We start from the raw sequence: 18,185 nt of genomic DNA, 5'->3' as shown, positions 1-18,185 counted from the left end.
TTTAATATCAGAGATTGGCCGCCGCATTACGGAATTGTCCGGCGAACGTAGAGAGACTCTATGGTTGGAGCCATAGTGACAAACCAGAGATTTTTTAGAATCAGTTCATTTTTAATTTCCTCAGATATTCAAGATTTAAACCAATTCCTTAAGTAGGATAATGCTGGTATCCATGATACTTTACTGGTCTACTAATAGGACTCAGAAATGAACTTGAGGGAGAGTCTAAAAAACTCTCTGCTTTGTCACTATGGTTGGAGCAAAGGTTGGGTTTGGCTGTGCAGAGAGGCAATGCAGCTAGCATCCTAACAGCAGTCAGAGAAAAGTTCGACGTGGGCCCGCTCCTCGCTCGCGTCACAGCTCAGTGACCCTCGGAGTCGGTGTAGGCAACCATCAGAGGCATTAAGGTCGGGGCCCTGATCATTGACATGAAACCATTCCCTGTTTTTAATTAATAAAATCAATTCCTTTTTTTTTTTTTTTTTTAATGGTGAGTGTGGGAGGCCTTTAAAAAAAAAAAAAAAAAAAAAACTACTTCAACGCTTATAACTCAGAAAATATTCAACCCAGAGAGTGCGGAGTGATGAAATAACGTGAATCAATTACTTATTCACTGTACATAATCACTCCGCACTTGACCACAACATTTAGCACTCGCCAATAGTGCTTAGCGCAAAACTATATAACTATGTTTAACTACTTCAACGCTTATAACTCAGAAAATATTCAACCCAGAGAGTGCGGAGTGATGAAATAACGTGAATCAATTACTTATTCACTGTACATAATCACTCCGCACTTGACCACAACATTTAGCACTCGCCAATAGTGCTTAGCGCAAAACTATATAACTATATAACAACTATACACTCCTAGAGCTTTCTATCCATTTCCCTAAACGCCACATTCCAGCAAGATATATCAATATTCATTTAATTTCTAACAGAAATACGCAATAGTGACAGATAATTCCATATGTTTTTACGCTTTGTCAGTTTGGGTCCTCAGTCTGTCACACATCATTTTTGTGAGATGGAAATTCCAATTCTGCATACAGCCTGATGCATGCATTTAACATTACTTGACTTGACCTACCTTCGTTGGATTGATTAAAACCTCACTATTGTAGATAGGAGAGAGACTAAGAGACTGATTCAAATTTTATGATTATATTGATAACGGCCTCCGGACAATTGGAAATTATCGGTCATGCAAGGTCTATTTAACAATGTAAACAACTTTTGAGGAACTATCTTTATCTTTGTTGATACAACAGCTATAAAGACAGAGCTACTGAGAAAGGCAACCGCGGGGACGAGTGACGACCGCTAGCTGTAGTACGGTTGTGTCAACAATACGTCCGCGAAGCTTTCACATAAGGAACGGTCGTTTAGGACAGTCTTACTACTCAACGGAAATGAGAATCGGATCAACATTTCTGGTAAATCAGAAATTTGAGTGATTTAAACTGATGGATTTCCAACTTTGATTGTATTNAATCGTTTAACATGTTTAAACAGAGAACGGGTATATCTGCCTCAAACGCTATGGTTCAAGATTAACGTCTCGTTTCTTTTGACACCAGTGTTATATATATTATTGGTGATATGCTATTGCAGTGTCTGCTTCTCAAATTACGGAATCGCCTGATTCTCCGCCTCATTCGATCGATCCATTATTCGCCAAAAATGTTCCGCACTTCAGCGTCTTCAGCTACTTCAGCGCCTTCAGTTTTTAAGTGTGACCCGTGGTCTTAGTTACCCCGGGAGTCTGAGTTACCCCATTTTACGGTATTTATAAATAATACGAAAGTCCGTCAACAGTCGGACAAGATTGGTAACATTACCGGACGAAAGTTAGAAATCCGGACAAAATCGAGTCCGGTTATGTATATGTACTGTAGCTGAGTAATTACTTTTTTTTTAAACATGGAAGGCTTCTGTTGCTCACTCCCAGGAGGGAATTTTTCTAAACAACATCATGGAGGAACCTAGACTGCGTCCTTGGCTCTGCTTGAAGTCTCTAAGACTGGAGTGTGCAGCTGCCCGACTGAGAATAGGACATGCTGGTCAGCTGGTGACAGTCCTGGTGTCAGTAGCCACCTCCATAGCATAGGTAAAGGTTCAACATGATTTACATGAGCGACTCTGATCAAATCATCAATGCATCACCTGCAGCACAACGGATACAATTGAGCACTTTCTGCTGCAATGTCAACGTCATGTACAGCCTAGAAAAGAACTGGAGAGTGGAGTCTAATTTAAGATATTTAACCCTTTATGCCCTGAATTTCTGGGACAAAAATTGTAAAATTCACTTTTTTGGTTTTAAGTCTCACTTCAAAGCTGACATTCTGACCTATCCAATGGTACCAAAATCATTTCTGTATGTTGATTTATGCCTTGACAACAGTTCGTGAAAGTGTTAGGGAACTTAGGGGTGGGGGGAGTTCTTTCACATTTAATATAGGCGAAAATTACTGGTTGGGCACATAAATATGCAACCTGAAGACGCTGATCTTTAGTTACCCGGCTGCTGTCATGTGGGATGGTGCTCATGCTGTCATGCAGTTGTTCCCACTATCCTTGACTGAATTTTGGCTCCAGTAATGTCTATTGTCTAGTCTTGCATCCATGTCACCTTGAATGCCTAGGTATTTCGAGGCACTCGGGAGTTGGGACTTTGTCGCGCTCTACTGAACACATAGTGGTAAAGCAGAGAGTTTTTTAGACTCTCCCTCAAGTTCAATTTTGAGTCCTATATGTAGACCAGTAAAGTATCCTGGATACCTGCATTATCCTACATATGAAACTGGTTTAAATCATGAGTAAATGAGGAAATTAAAAATGAACTGATTCTAAAAATTCTGTGGTTTGTCACTATGACTGAACATTCACACTTAATGTCACTGCAAACCTATTTCCTCCCAGAGTTTTTATGCTACAGCTAAGCAATGAGTAATAAACCGTTAGATTCGCAAATAAAAGATCTAGAGATTGGTCGAAGCTTTTTTTTCAATTCCATTAAAGTTTTGAAAACATTTTGAAAAAAGGGGAGGGGAAATTTGAAAGGGTTGAGGGAGAAATAATTTTTTTTCAAAAAATGCCCACCCCAGTGACCCCACCCACAAAAATTAGAATTTTAAAAAACAGCAAGGACCAATCGATAGATATGGTCCTTAAGCACTGAATTATATGAATCTCGATGTCGTAGGTAGCTTGAAAATCATAGGAGGAGATAGATTTCTACAGTACCGTATCTCCTTTTTGGCAGTTTTCTAAGAATTTTATGTTTTCTTTCACTTTTTTTGAAAAATTCTGCCAAACAAAAAAGTCTTAGATTTATCTTTTACATATGTGTACCAAGTTTCAAAGTTATCTGTTAGTAAATAACCGAAATAGAATTTCCATAAGAAATTAGACATTGCCATTGGATATTGGAAATTATATTTTGGTTATTTACTGACAGATAACTTTGAAACTTGGTACACATATGTAAAAAATAAATCTAAGACTTTTTTTATTCATGTGAATTTTTCGAAAAAATGACAGAAAACATGAAATTGTTGGAAAAGGTAGCTAGTCCCTGGTGTGACGAATTCGTCACGCCAGGGCGTAAAGGGTTAAATGTACAATTTACTCTACAAAATGTGACCTCCTCACATCCTCAGTCCTCCTGGAGCCTGGAGGCTGGAGGCTGGGGCCCTGGGGGGAGGGAGTTTTAACGATGAATAAATAAAGTCGATTATGTACAACTACAATGTGAATGTAAGATCTTTCAGTTTCTGACCAGATTTATTTTGAAGTCACATAGACTGAGGCCTGAGCAAACTTTAACTGGGTTAAATTGTAAGAACTAAACTAAATTGTAAATACTACAGTGAGACGTGAGTCAGTGACTACAGTCTACAGCTGATATATTTGGATAGCCTATTTTGTCTTATTATTTGTAATTCATTCTTCTAGCAGTGTAGCTTGATACGAAAAGTAGGTACTTAGTTGGTTTGGACTTTGGTGCCTGTCTCTGAGCAGTGACTCTTGCTTGTGGATGTTTTCTTGTGCCACTGCCATGTTTGCCCTGTTTTCCAAATTTTGCATCCTGAGCCACTGTATCCACTCTCCACTGACAACTGCCCTACTATAAACAAGAATGCAGTGGTTACCACTTAGAAGAATTTGAACACAATACAAGCTCTCAGGCCCAACCGCCCAACGGTCATCCTTGAGGTTGACCTGTGGCTCTAAGTCTACCCAGTTCCCACTTCCCAGTGTAGACACCATGAAAAGAAGAAGAAGAGGTAATTACTTTGTACTTGAAAAACAGATACAAAAGTAAATGAACTAGGTACTCTACACTCTAGTCTACAGGACATAATAAAAAAAAGAAAAAAAAACTCCAAAGTGCATCACCTGTACGGGAGAGTTGCTGCAGGTTGTTTCACTGTCCTTAAGACAGTGAAACAGTCTTTGGACCAAGATATTATTCTGTTGGGTGTTGCCTCCATACCTGTTGAACTGTTGAAGTGTTACCCCCGTGGCCCGTGGTAGTGGTAAAGTATATAGTCAGATGGGGTAAGACAGGACCGAAATCTCTAACAAGCATGTAGCATCTATACCATGAATAAATAAAAAACCCTAAACCTATCACAAGGCTGTCTCTTATACACATCTAGATGTGTATAAGAGACAGATGCTATTCTGTCCAGGTCAAATGATTAACTCTGACTAACATAAATGGCTTCATGTTAAATTTCACCATGGACAATATTTTTTATTGAATATGTTAAATAAAAGCTAATGTTTTTTATTATATAATTAATTCGCTCACTCGTTCCAGAAAAAGTTTCGATTTATTCAGTTTTAGTAGCAAAACGTGTTTTCGACCATTTATGGAATCATTGCTTAAGTCGTGCCTGTCGTGGTAATAGTTATTGACAAAATACAATTATATACTCTGAACTCAAAGGATTTATGACAGGAAGAAATTAGTTCAGACGCTTCGTATTGAATCTTTACCAGCTCAAATAATAAAGGAGTGGTCTCAAAATAATTATTGTTAACGACTTTAGCATCATGTGCATGCTGTCTCTTATACACATCTAGATGTGTATAAGAGACAGGAGCTTATTTCCCAAACAGGGTTAACTATTTTGTGACCCTTCTTTACATAGGTTTTCTTTAAAAATTAGCCAAAAATTCATTATTTGCAGAAGAGGGTTGAAACAAACACTAAAATGACAGGTAATGACTGCTCTAACATATTCTTTTATCAAATTAAATTCAGTGCAATTAGAATGCAGGCCATGGGCCGGTCCTTTCTTACCCCATGAAGGCTGCGATCCTGTCTTACCCCATTTGACTATTACCGATTTTGGGAACCCTCGTTATTGTGAAATTGAAGTTAATAAATACATGGACCGCCAGATCTTAATATAAATATAGTAGGGTCCATTGTATGCTCGTAAATCTCTAGTCACTTCTCCCTGAGAACAAATTGAATGCTCCAGGCTGTGCCAGGGCCAGCCCAGGCTGGAGCATTTGGCCCTATGAATCCTTGTGTCCAAATGACAAGTTTAACTGTTTAGTGCTATGTACCTAGTAGCTAGGTAAGGGTTTCTAACCGGTAGACTAATCAGGTGCACAATTTAACTCTCATAAGACAAAAATATGTTGCCTAATGGCTTTATTTATTACAGATTGGCTTGCCAGATGAGGAAGCCTTTTTGAGCCGTGAGGTTTATGGAGGATGACTCCACTTCCTCAAGAAGCAGACAAAACAACAACAACAAAAATGCCAATGTTGGTAGGTTAGGTGAGCGTAATGCCAAGAGTTAGGTGTGTAATGTGTATAAATCCTTCTTTACGTTGTTTGACACCTTTTTACTGAGGTTAAGTCCAACCGTCCAGCCTCCAGGTCCAGCCAAGGACAGCCAAGTGACCCAGTTTTAAATGTACAATTTACTACAATTACTACTACTATCTTTTTACTGTTTTTCACAATTTTGCATACTGTAGGTCATTGAGTATGTTGTTTGCTTGGGCCCAGTCCAGTCATATATTGACTGCAGAGAGGTCTTCTTGCAACCTCTTGCAGTCCCTCCTGTCCATTATGGTCATTAGTATCCTAGTGTTGTCCACGAATGATCATGCAGAGGTGTAGTTCTCTGCCACATCTATGTTGGCGATGTGAATGAGGAAGAGGATTGGGCTGAGTACAGAGTACCTTTCCCTGTGGTACTCCACTCTTCACCCTAGCCTTGATCTCAAGCCTACTACAAGTTTACAATGCTGAAGTCTCAAAACAATGTCTTCCCACCAAGAAATAGGTAATAATACCACTTCAGTGGAACTGCCATAGCCTCAGTAACAAACTCAGCAATATGAAACTGCACAGTTACTTCAACAAGCCACATGTTGATGTTGTAAGTCTTTCTGAAACATGGCTTTCACCAAACTTTGAACCAACGTTCATCAAATATAACACCATTTATAAACATAGAGAGGCTCCTCAGGCTGGAGGAGGGCTTGCTCTGCTTATCAGGAGTGATGTTACTACCTATTTGGAACACGATATACAACCCTTTCCTCATGGCCTTCTGGAAGTTTGTGGGTCAAAATATACCTGAAGAATAACAATGTGCCAGTATCAGTACTGAATCTTTACAACCATAATAAAAATGTCACCTATTAAGAATTTGATTTCTATTCCTCGCAGTTAGAGCCCTCATGCCTCTGCAGTGACTACTGAGTTATATTTTTACTCATGGGCTGACCATTGGTTCAGTAGTCAATTGTTCCATGTTAGAGATTTTAAAGAACTATCTTAAGCTCTGAATGACTACCTACCCAGAAACTCTCAATTGCTTAAAGATCAACTGGAAAATAGTCTAAATAGATGACTCTCCTACCAACATTCCTCGCAGCAGCTAGTGCTGCGAACACAAATATAGTACCACAACATCCATGTATGTTTGATGATCCTATATAATGTTGTATACCCTAAAAAAAATTCCTAAAATCAATCCCAAAATTCCTAAAATCATTTTGGGTGTGAGGTATTTTTTAGCAAATCAATGAGAATGTGATATTTTACTTGATCTTAAATGAAAGCTCATCAAATTACAAAAGTTCAAGGAGATGTGCTTGTATAAAAGGCACCACCCTAATGTTTATACTCTATTTATAGAAAACCACCCATATTCATACCTAATAATTAAACTTCATATCATCATTTAAGTTATTCTCAATTGTTTATCAATATTTCAGAATATTTGTACGATTTTTTCATAGAAGGTAAGTATCAATATTTGCCAACATGTCAGGAGTGAAGCATGGTTCAGTCTTAATTTAGTTCTTAATGACATACATGTTATATAATACATGTTATATAACATGTTTTCATACATTTTCTATGAATACATAATTCTCAATATTTAATGCTTCCCCTATTACAGAATAAATTAGGTAAATGCCTGTTTTTTCTATTATAATTTATCAACAATAAACAAAATGGAGAAAATTCTTAGTCTCACATTAACAGAGCTGGGTCATGCCTACAGGAAAGACTTGGTCTCCGTAAAGCAGGTATGTCATTGTAACTTATAATGAAATTCATTGTATATTGCTATTAAAATGTTGCTTAGAATATTATGAACCTTGATTTGTTCCTTACAAAACCGTTTGCTTAAGTAAAATCACAACTCTCACTTAAACCTATATTAATGTAAATAAAATTTAGATTAAACTGTTCATCTAAGTACCTAGTGTGAAAAATATGTACTATTTGTTTGGTCATTAACCTAGGTACCCATGACTTGTTTATTTACCGATAATTTCTTGAAATATGTTTCATGTTCAATTTTATATCTATACTACGATGGTACTAGTTGTTTAAAAACACTACCTATTCTTTTCATTCAGGTGCATATAAGCAATTTTTAGGTAACGTTGATAGTAGATTTTTCAAGAATTTCATGTATAATTTTACTATCTCAAGGGCTTTCAATTAGTAAGTCAGGTTGAACATTTGAAGTAATAAATTGCACTACCAGACAATCAACTGATTTGCTAAACAACTCTCATTAACACTATTTATCTAGAATCTTTAACACTATAATGTTTTCCAGACGAGGTGAATTCTTATGCTAAGTTATCTAGTTAGCGGGGCTCAGCGCCTAAGATATAATAGCCATTAATTCAGTACAGCCCGACATGACGCTTGTGCATTGTGTGGTCCAGGTAGTTCAGCAAGTCATGGCACAAATGAGGGTCATGGAGGACCTCAATGCCATCATAACTGTCGCTCCTCACGCCAGAATACGCGATGCTTGTGACGCTGCACAAGAAAGGTAAACGCAGCGTCTATGGCGGCAACCTTAATGAATGTTTAAACTATTATCATATATTTAAACTATTATTATGAGAAGAAACCAGTGTGTGTAGGCAGCAATGCAAGACTGCGATTAGCTTTTATTTGTGCCCTGATGTCCGGTCTACCAAATCCTGTACCTAGGTTTAATTGCATGTCACTGATTATAAAATTAATTAACTAGAGCCTTTGCAAACGGTTAGTGTTAACTGATTGGTAATTGTTTACTTTGAAAGAGTATGTATGTGATCAATTAGATTTGCAATTCAACTTTGCTAAGGACGTGGTTTCTTACCTCACTTTGATATCTCTCTTTTCCATGAATGTTCGTAAACCATGTTCAAGACGTTCATATGCTACTAGTAGGTAATGGTTATATATGACAATTATTCAAATCAATCTTGTATGCTCACAATCCCTTTTGACTAGTCATGCCAAATGAGCTTTAGATGCTAAAAATTTTTTGTCGAAGTACTTGCTGAATGAGCCTGAAAACCTGGATAGTAGGTTGTCAGCAATGTGGTATGAAAGTTCTTTCCAATTCCGAATTTAGTTCATTGTTCTGCAGTAGTGCGTACCTTGACCTGCTCTCGGGAACAGGAAGTGTTTATAAGAGTACGATTGCAATCGTAGTTTCACGTAACTAAGATCAACAATTAGAAGTGTTGTATGCTGTATATGGCTCCCATGTTAGGGTACGCACACAGTGGAAGCAGGTTTGCCTGCGCGGGCAACCTGCTCCAACCTGCTCCAACCTGCCACAAGAATGAACATAGGATAATAATGTAAATGTTCACAGTGAAAACCTGTACGAATAGGCTTGTGTATTCTACGGTTTCAGGCACCAGCCTGAGCAGGTAACCAGCACGCTGGCAACCTGCTTTCACTGTGTGCGTACCCTTAGAACTAAAACATTAAGAGAAAAAACTTGTTGCTTGACATACGCTAATCTACTAGTCATTATCGTTATGATACCAAATGTAATAATTATTTGGTATTTACATGGCTGGTATTTATAGACAAGACCGTCATGAGATGTTGGGACCTCTAGACGGCGTACCGGTGGTAGTGAAAGACAACTACTGCACAAGCTGGTGTAGAACGACCTGCGCCTCCAATATGCTATCTAACTACACACCTCCTTACTCCGCCACCTTAGTTAACAGGTTAGTAACACGCTTAACTACGGTGAAATTAAGTCCATTAAGTCCTGCTAGTATTCAGTCGCATCTGTTATTAGTTAACAGCAGCTTCTGACATTCGTTGACATATTAGCTGCTGACATTTCAGTAGTGCGCTAATTAAGCTGTGCTGAAATTAGGTCTCTATTGCGATTATTCGATCCCATCCATTATTGCTTAACAGGTCGGTAGTGCGCTATACTGACGTGAAATTAGGTCTTTATTGCTATTATTCAATCGCATCTATTATTAGTAAACAGGTCAGTGGTGCGCTGAACTGAAGTAAAATTAGTTATTTATTGCTATTATGTAGACATATTTATTACTCTTCTGACTACGGTGAAATTAGGTCCTTATTGCTAGTATTCAGTCGCATCTGTTATTAGTTAACAGCAGCTTCTGACTTAAGTTGACATATTAGCTTCCAAAGTTTCAGTAGCGCACTTAACTGTGCTGAAATTAAGCCTCTATTGCCATTATGCTATTATTCAATCACATCTATTATTGGTTAACAGGTCAGCAGTGCACTAAACTGAAGTGAAATTATGTCTTTGTTGCTATTATTAAAACATATCTGTTAGTGTTCTGATTCATTATTCCCAGTCTGATTCGTCCATTTGCGACGAATTTCTGCACGGAATTTTTTGCACATGTTACACTCTGACTTGAGCCAATAAAATCAATTTATTTCTATTAATATTATGAATGTGCACGCTAGTGCAACTTTTTTGAAGGTATCTAAGTACCGTACTATTTTCTGGATACTGCATTTAATCTGCCGTGCATGTTATGCTTCAAAATGTTGCTGATGGTTTTGGCTGGATGAATTAAATCTGATCTTTAGCTGATCAATGGTATTTGCGAATGATCACAAATTGTTTTCGAATAGCTAACGTGAGTGGCAAATATGTACCCTATGGCCTCATGTGAATGCGAGTATTTAGTTTTTTGCAAAGATCAATATTAATACCACAAATCGGGTCCAGATTCATCCGTGAAATACTGATTGGTTGTTTAGCTTAAGCTACACCGTGTTTTACGTTGTGACATATTGAAACACCCAACCTGTTCATAAGCCATTACCACTTATATGAATGCTCAGACTGGAGGCTGCTGGTGCTATCATCATTGGTAAAAGCAACATGGACGAGTTTGGCATGGGATCTGGTGGAACAAATTCGGTCTTTGGAGCGACACGTAACTTGTTTCGTTCTGGCAAACCGTACAAACTCTGCGACTCCCAGCTCAGGTTTGTTGTGCGACCAGAGAATTAATGACCAGAGAATGCGTTTATTCAAATTATCAGAGATTCGAACAATTTTTCAGATTGCACGCGTATAAACAAGCCAATTATGCTATTGTAGTAATACTAATTTAAGTTATTATTTAGATGTATTAGGCTGCCAACAGTTTTAGGCACCCGGCAACCTGTTGAGATTGCAAACTTTTCTCCGAGATGTTTCTTTGTGCAAATTGTATAACTTAATCTATATTAATTCACTTTATCTCAATGAATGAAAGCCAATTATATCACATTTTGCCTCTGTATATACTAATATGCAAACGTAGGTTAAACTTATATTTTCCTTATCTTTAACTCTTCTATTTTTCCCTCTGCACCAAAGTCAGACGACCCGAAACCTAGATATTTTGCTTGCACATCGTCTGCTGTCAGACGGACAAAATAAATAAGCAACAATTGTTGTCAGATGTGACGGCCTGCCTGGCGGCGCGTGGGTGGCAAGCGGGGGAAGTTCTGGTGGCAGCGCCGTGGCGGTGGTGGCAGGCTTGGCTTACGGGTGATGACGGTGGGGGAGCGTACATACGTGGCTCTCATACATTATTTCGCTCTCATACATTATTTCGCTCTCATACATGCGTGGCTCAATCATACACGTTTATCTTCCTGTTATTTCGCTCTCATATATACGTGGTTCAATCATACACGTTTATCTTCCTGTTATTTCGCTCTCATATATATACACGTTTATCTTCCTGTTATTTCGCTCTCATATATACGTGGTTCAATCATACACGTTTATCTTCCTGTTATTTCGCTCTCATATATACGTGGCTCAGTCATACACGTTTATCTTCCTGTTATTTCGCTCGTATTTCTGTGAAATTTACTCTTCTCTCATTATTGGGAATTTCATTCTTTGCTCATTAAACTACCTGCTCGTTAAAAAGCAACTTGAAATGTTTCAGATTTACATCTGTATTTGAATCGGTATTTATTTCATCTGTGGCTTTCTCTCATAGACTTCTTGATCTTTGGTTATTCTACATTATGTGTTGATGCTTCTTTATGAATTCTTGTTCACAGTTTTCTTAATTGTTTGCTAATTTCAGTAGTTAGGATTAGTGCTCTCTTCATGAGTAAGTTGAATGTTGTGCACAGAGTCGTTTAGCAAAGAACTATTTATAGAAGGCAATATATTCTCTTCAACTTAACATACCCTATTCTATTCAAAGTATCATATTATTTAGGTTTTTTGGAAAGCTATCTGTTAACTAATGAATCTTTCTATTCTCAGAAGAGACCGGAAAATTAAAATTTTCGACCGGATTGGTCATTGATATGCTAATGAACAGTACCCTATCAAAATTTTTAGTTGGTGGCGACCCTGAATTAGGAACCGCCTAGGACTCAGACCGAACGTAAATCAGCTTCTCTATGTCCGCTTTTTGGTCTACATTCCGGTCCCCGAATCAGACAGCTACCAGAGCCTGGTGAGGGGACTGAGGGAATTCTGCCAACTCTTGCCCTACTCTCAGGAGACTATAAAGTCGGCCAGGAGGTTCTGACTAGACGCTGAATGCGATCAGGTGGCCGACTGACCCAGAATAACTTTAACGCGAACATAGCAACTCTGGGGCAGAGGCTGAAGCATATACCCAGAATTTTATTAGGGAATTTGAATCTCGCCTAAAAATACCCTGATATACGTCCTCGGATTCTTCAAAGTATTCCTGCATTTTTTGACCTTCACTTTTAGGGCCCCAACTCGTTGGTCTAATGTCAGTAAATAGAGTAAACTTCAAGCAACTCTTAACGTTTTGTTCGGTGCCCAGGGGTCTAGGGTCTGACACTGGTGGATCAGTCCGCAACCCAGCATCTGTGTGCGGTCTGGTAGGTCTGAAGCCCTCATACGGGACGCTATCCCGCCACGGTCTCGTGAGCCTCGCCAACAGCTTGGACTGTCCTGGAGTGCTGGCGCGTTCTTGCGCCGACTGCGCGGCTCTCATGCACGTCCTGCTGCAGGGCGGTCCTGATCACCAGGTCTGCATCTCGTACTTGAGTGTTAGTTCTTGAACGAGTGTATCTGTTAACACGTTGACTCCGAAGTGGTACAGATGCGTACCACGAAATGTATTTCTCCAGGACGTAGTGGTATATAATTCAGGTTGCCTGAAATCGGCCAAATCCGAGAACAAAAAATGCCAAAAAAGGCCGATAACTCAATATATACTAGTTTATTTAAAGGTTCCGCTATAAAAATTCAATTTATTTTCTTTTTGCAGTACTTAAAAATTAATTAGGAAGTACCCCTATCATAAATTTTAGCAGGCCAACGCAATTGAGACTAACTAATTCACGTAATTTGTCAGGAAAAAATGACCGGCTGGCAACCCTGTTTAAAAACAGTACAAAAAATGAAATAATATAGTACAAGATGAAGCAATCGGAGTCAAAGTGTTAATTGATCGTTGATTGCATTGATCGCAATTGATCGCAAATGCATTTGTTACTACTCGATCGATAATATTTTTTTGATCGAGAGCAAATGCTACCCAATCATTGAGATTTTTTCGCACGAGTGCATCCGGTACTCGATTATTAAGTTTTTTTTTTTTGCACAAGCGCAACTGGTGGTAAATAATGAAGAGTTTTTCAACCGAGTAATTTCAAGCTATGGTCTTAAATCTCGTTGCATTTTAATCGGTTTTGCTACGCAAACAAAGAGATATTTATTATAGCACAGTGGTCGTTTGTAGATCAAATTGTTCCAGAGAATATTTATTTTGTACAATTTATAATGGATATTCCATTATAAATTGGCACTTTATTCCATAATGACACTATATTCCATTGAATATATATTATTGACACTTTATATATAGTGTCAGTATACATATATTGATACATATGCATATATGACACTTTATATATAGTGTCAGTATATATATATTGATACTTAAACACGAGTGGTTAATGACCAGAGAAATCATTGATTTAAATTTTCAGGAACGAACAATATTCTTCAGTGGACGTTGGTTGATAAAAATTCAGGTTCAAGGAAGTAATTTAATTTATTAACGACGTTTCGAATGTGACATCATTCATTTTCAAGTTATAGAAAGCATTGAATACTGAAATTTTGGCGGAAATAAGAGTAATTAGAAGTAATTTAATAAATTAAATTACTTCCTTGAACCTGAATTTTTATCAACCAACGTCCACTGAAGAATATTGTTCGTTCCTGAAAATTTAAATCAATGATTTCTCTGGTCATTAACCACTCGTGTTTAAATAAGCTTATTCTGCTATCTTATAGTTATATATTGATACATATACATATATTGACACTATATTCCATATAGTGTCAGCTTTCCTGACGAGTGTGCGTCTGTGAGCAGGACAGCACGAACGTGTCCGTGGAGTGGGGCGGCGCCCCCCTACAAACATGCAGCGTGCGTGGGCTGCGTGTAGGTGTGCCTGCGGAGTATCACTGCGTGGGACTACACGCACAGGTCCTGCGTGCCTGGCGTCAAGTTGCTGACGTCCTCGCTCGAGCTGGAGCCCAGGTCTGCATTAGTTACGATAAAAATTAAATTTAAAAATTAAAAAGAAATTAAAATGAAAAAGAAAGAAATTAATATGAAAAAAATTAAAAATGGAAAAGAAATTAAATTTAAATTTTTGGGATAAAATGCGTACATATAAATTACCTGTCGCCATTACTGTTACCTCTTTAATATTCAGAAATATCATGTGTTCTAACTCTGGCAAAATTCTTCTGGGAAGGTCAGATAGAAATATTAAGAAAAAATGGATTTATCTACTTCGTATAAATGAGAAATAATACAGAGCCTCTGTTTTCTTTGGAACAGAATGCCTAATTTTTTGAAGTAGCCGCTTTAGTTTGAATGTTTGGATTTTTTTTTTTTTTTTTTTTTAAGGTGGAGCCCGTGTCACTGCCTCAGATGTGTATAAGAGACAGATCCTATATAATGTTGTATACCCTAAAAAAAATTCCTAAAATCAATCCCAAAATTCCTAAAATCATTTNTAATGCTGCGGTGCTGCTAGTACACGCGCTACACCGGTGCGTGTAATGCTGCGGTGCTGCTAGTACACGCGCTACACCGGTGCGTGTAATGCACTCCAGTGCTGCTGTGCAATTATTGTCTTTGACTTCTCACTGACCTCATGTATATTAGACATTTAAGTGATATTTTATAAGAGCTCTTTGACGTCTCTACCTTCAGTAAAGAAGATCTCGTCGAGTAGCTACTAAATATTACGAAAAAAGAAGTTTGATTACAGTAGGTTGATGGCGGTTGCCAACTATTGCAAAAAAGCTTCCTGGAAAATCATTGCAATTAAACTGTGACCCAAGCCTAAATTCGCTATTTAGGAATATTTTCTGTTGGTTCGCTTTGTCCTTTATTTCCATGTCGTAATTTCGGATCGTAAACCGCGAAAGAATTTAGTCCTAACGAGCTCCTGTTTTTAGTTATTTTCAGCGAAGTGTCTGAATTTTAGTTCTACATTTCCATCATTGAAAAGTCCTTCATTTCTTTATCCTGTGCTAAATACCTTGTCCCACTATAAATTTATGCACCTAAACATAGTGCCCTTTAATTGTTTTATTCATATTGACTTATTCATGTCAATGCATGTGCAGGAGTGCAGTACGGGACACGGGTCGCATGCAGCCACTCCATGGAAGCGCAGTTTGCGCTCACCAGAGCAGCGGGTCTCAGTCAGGTCGTCAGGGAGAGGATCCTGGCCGGCAACTTCTTCCTGCTCAAACGTAACCGCGACCGCTACTTCCTACAAGCTATGAAGGTTTGTGTTCTGCTCAAACGTTACCGCAACCGCTACTTCCTACAAGCTATGAAGGTTTGTGTTCTGCTCAAACTTAACCGCGACCGCTACTTCCTACAAGCTATGAAGGTTTGTGTTCTGTAAAGATGTTGTCTACACTCACTAGTGTATAATGCCTGTATAAATGATGGTAAATTTAGTCCCATGAGAACTTTGCGAATCGCTGGCCACTTTATGCACTACTTTAGAAGATGATGAAAATTAATTCTCAACTTTATTATAGTTTAATTTTTAATTATTTTCTCACTCGGGCAATGATAACTACAGACTTTTTATACTAATGTAGATTCTATCATCAAAACTTATCACAAAATTGAAGGTCGTAAATATTTATATGCAGAACTTAAGTCCATAGTTGAGTTCAACAAACACTTTGTTGTTATAGTTCCTTTTATGCCTTATATTAGCAATTTCATCCGTCCTATTCCATGTAGAAAACAATCAACATGTTACTTATTTTCTATCATCGTCAAATTTCGCAGGTACGGCGTTTGATCAAAGAAGATTTTGATGCCGTATGGCGGTCTGGAGTGGACGTTCTCCTCACCCCCACGACCCTCTTTCCCGCTCCCCGGTCAGTGCATGCTACACTAGCGGTGCTTCTATTGCTTTTTATGACCCGGGTTAATGACTAGAAATTTAATTAGCTCGTCATTAAGAGCTGAGTAATTCTCGTTATAAATTAGCTAGTCATTAAGAGTAGTGTAATTATCTAGTATATAGAGCTATTAGCTCTATGTACGTGTGTGCTCCAAAGAGTCGATAAGCTTTAGTCGCACGTTTATGCTACGAAGCCAGTGGTTAAGCTTTAGTCTCAGTTTACTGTATTATTGACCTCAAATGATGTCGGACCACGAAAAAACTTATTAATATCTGCACTCAGAGCTGAATACATTGCTGGGAGCTACTGATGTTCGCGTCTTCTTTAGCTCCTATACACTAGTTTTCTTTTAGATGAGATTGAGGTTTTGGATGACTCCAAGTTGAATGAAGCTAATGTTGACTTTCTAAAGAGATCTCGTATCATTGATTTACAAACGCAGCTTATCTTAACAAATTTTTATCCCATTTTTAGCGCATTTTCTCATTTATGGAAAAAATGCACTATTGTGCTCGCCATGTCCGTCAGTCTGTCTGTCCGTCCGTCCGTCCGTCCGTCCGTCTGTCCGTCCGTCCGTCTGTCCGTCCGTCCGTTACCTCAAGTTTTCGTCGACGAGAAAATGCGCTCTCTGTCACTCACTGCAGTGAGTACTGAGTTATATATTTTTTTCAGGCCTGAACTGTTCGTGGTGAAGAACTACAGTGAGCTGACGTACGTTCAAGACATGTGTACCAGTCCTGCTAACCTGGCTGGACTCCCTGCCCTCTCCCTACCCGTTGGCTATACAACAAACCATCAGAATAATTCACCAGACCATCACATGCCTGAGTTAAGATACGAGTCTGCACCCGTAACCGAGATAAATGAGAGTCAGTGTAATTTGGCCGCTGCTGATGTGGCTGGAGCAGATCATGGTATCGAAGGGCTTCCATTATCCTTGCAGTTGATAGCGCCTTACGGACAAGATAAAAGATTGCTTCAGATCGGCATGTGTTTGGAAGAACTCTTAAATATTCCTAAATTAGTTTTACGAGATCCTCTTTAGGTTACGAGACCCTGTGGCACTAACTAGTCGTTACCTACTCAAAGTTGAGACATCGTGTAAACTACCTATAATATACATACCTACATTTTCTGTAATAAAGCCTACCAGAAATTTCGATGCATAATTTCGACTCTAACCTCATATATCAAGTTCGCCATTGACCCATTCGTATTTTACATCGTAAAAGATTGAGCAAATACTTCTTGGGGCTGTGCATAAATCTTTTATTTTTAGAAAGTTTTTTCTCGGCCTACAGTTCAATATTTCCCCAAAAAATCTTTTATACATTTGTCACCATTTGTTCCTGTGTTAGAAGATTGGCGTCTCAAAATCTATCTATAGTGCGGAAGTCATGAGATACTAAAGAACGTGGAGGAAAGCGTTGAAGCAAAAAGTAAAATTTGTTATTCAAATTTTTAGTTGTAAAGTTTAGTTTTATTAGTATTTACTGTAATAATTCCGTATTTCAAGATTCAGGATACTGGCATTTCAAGTTAATGATATTTTTCAAATCTCACCGAATCTCGACATGTGCTTCGGGCAACGCCAGGCTTACCAGCCAGTTGCTGGTAAAGCGGGCGTGAGCTGCCGAGTTAAAACAAAAACTTCAATTAGTCATATGTATCATTTACTTCTATATCGGTCTCTCTTCTGAATTTTAAGCCTAATAGCCGTACTTTCTCCGGTTTTTTCTTCGCAAATATTCGTATCAAGAGCTGATCTTGTGACGGTCTTGTGTCAATCGGACCATACTGGAACTTATACGTTGTTATCTCATTATCTTCAGTCGGATTTTACGTACTAACTCTGATACTTACTTCCAACGGCCACAACACAGTACACACTCCACTCTAGCTGGCAGTTTTTTTTTTTTTT

General features: G+C 38.3%; 1 protein-coding gene across 1 annotated transcript; it reads left to right on the top strand.

Annotated features, from left to right (window-relative positions):
• Nucleotides 1-7,459: 7,459 nt before the first annotated feature.
• On the top strand, nucleotides 7,460-17,688 carry LOC108678550 (glutamyl-tRNA(Gln) amidotransferase subunit A, mitochondrial). Its single transcript, XM_047885118.1, has 12 exons — nucleotides 7,460-7,583; nucleotides 8,238-8,347; nucleotides 9,387-9,533; nucleotides 10,651-10,797; nucleotides 11,258-11,347; nucleotides 12,624-12,831; nucleotides 14,190-14,357; nucleotides 14,733-14,861; nucleotides 14,906-14,921; nucleotides 15,461-15,624; nucleotides 16,146-16,237; nucleotides 16,937-17,688. The coding sequence occupies exons 1-12, from the start codon at nucleotides 7,509-7,511 to the stop codon at nucleotides 17,307-17,309; spliced, it is 1,719 nt and encodes a 572-aa protein (XP_047741074.1). The 5' UTR covers nucleotides 7,460-7,508; the 3' UTR covers nucleotides 17,310-17,688.
• Nucleotides 17,689-18,185: the final 497 nt, after the last annotated feature.

This window comes from Hyalella azteca, unplaced genomic scaffold, assembly GCF_000764305.2.
Source record: "Hyalella azteca isolate HAZT.00-mixed unplaced genomic scaffold, Hazt_2.0.2 contig16984, whole genome shotgun sequence".
NCBI classification, from domain to species: Eukaryota; Metazoa; Arthropoda; class Malacostraca; order Amphipoda; family Hyalellidae; genus Hyalella; species Hyalella azteca.
The sequence above is the reverse complement of the archived record's forward strand: the minus strand, read 5'-3'. Positions and strand labels throughout refer to the sequence as shown.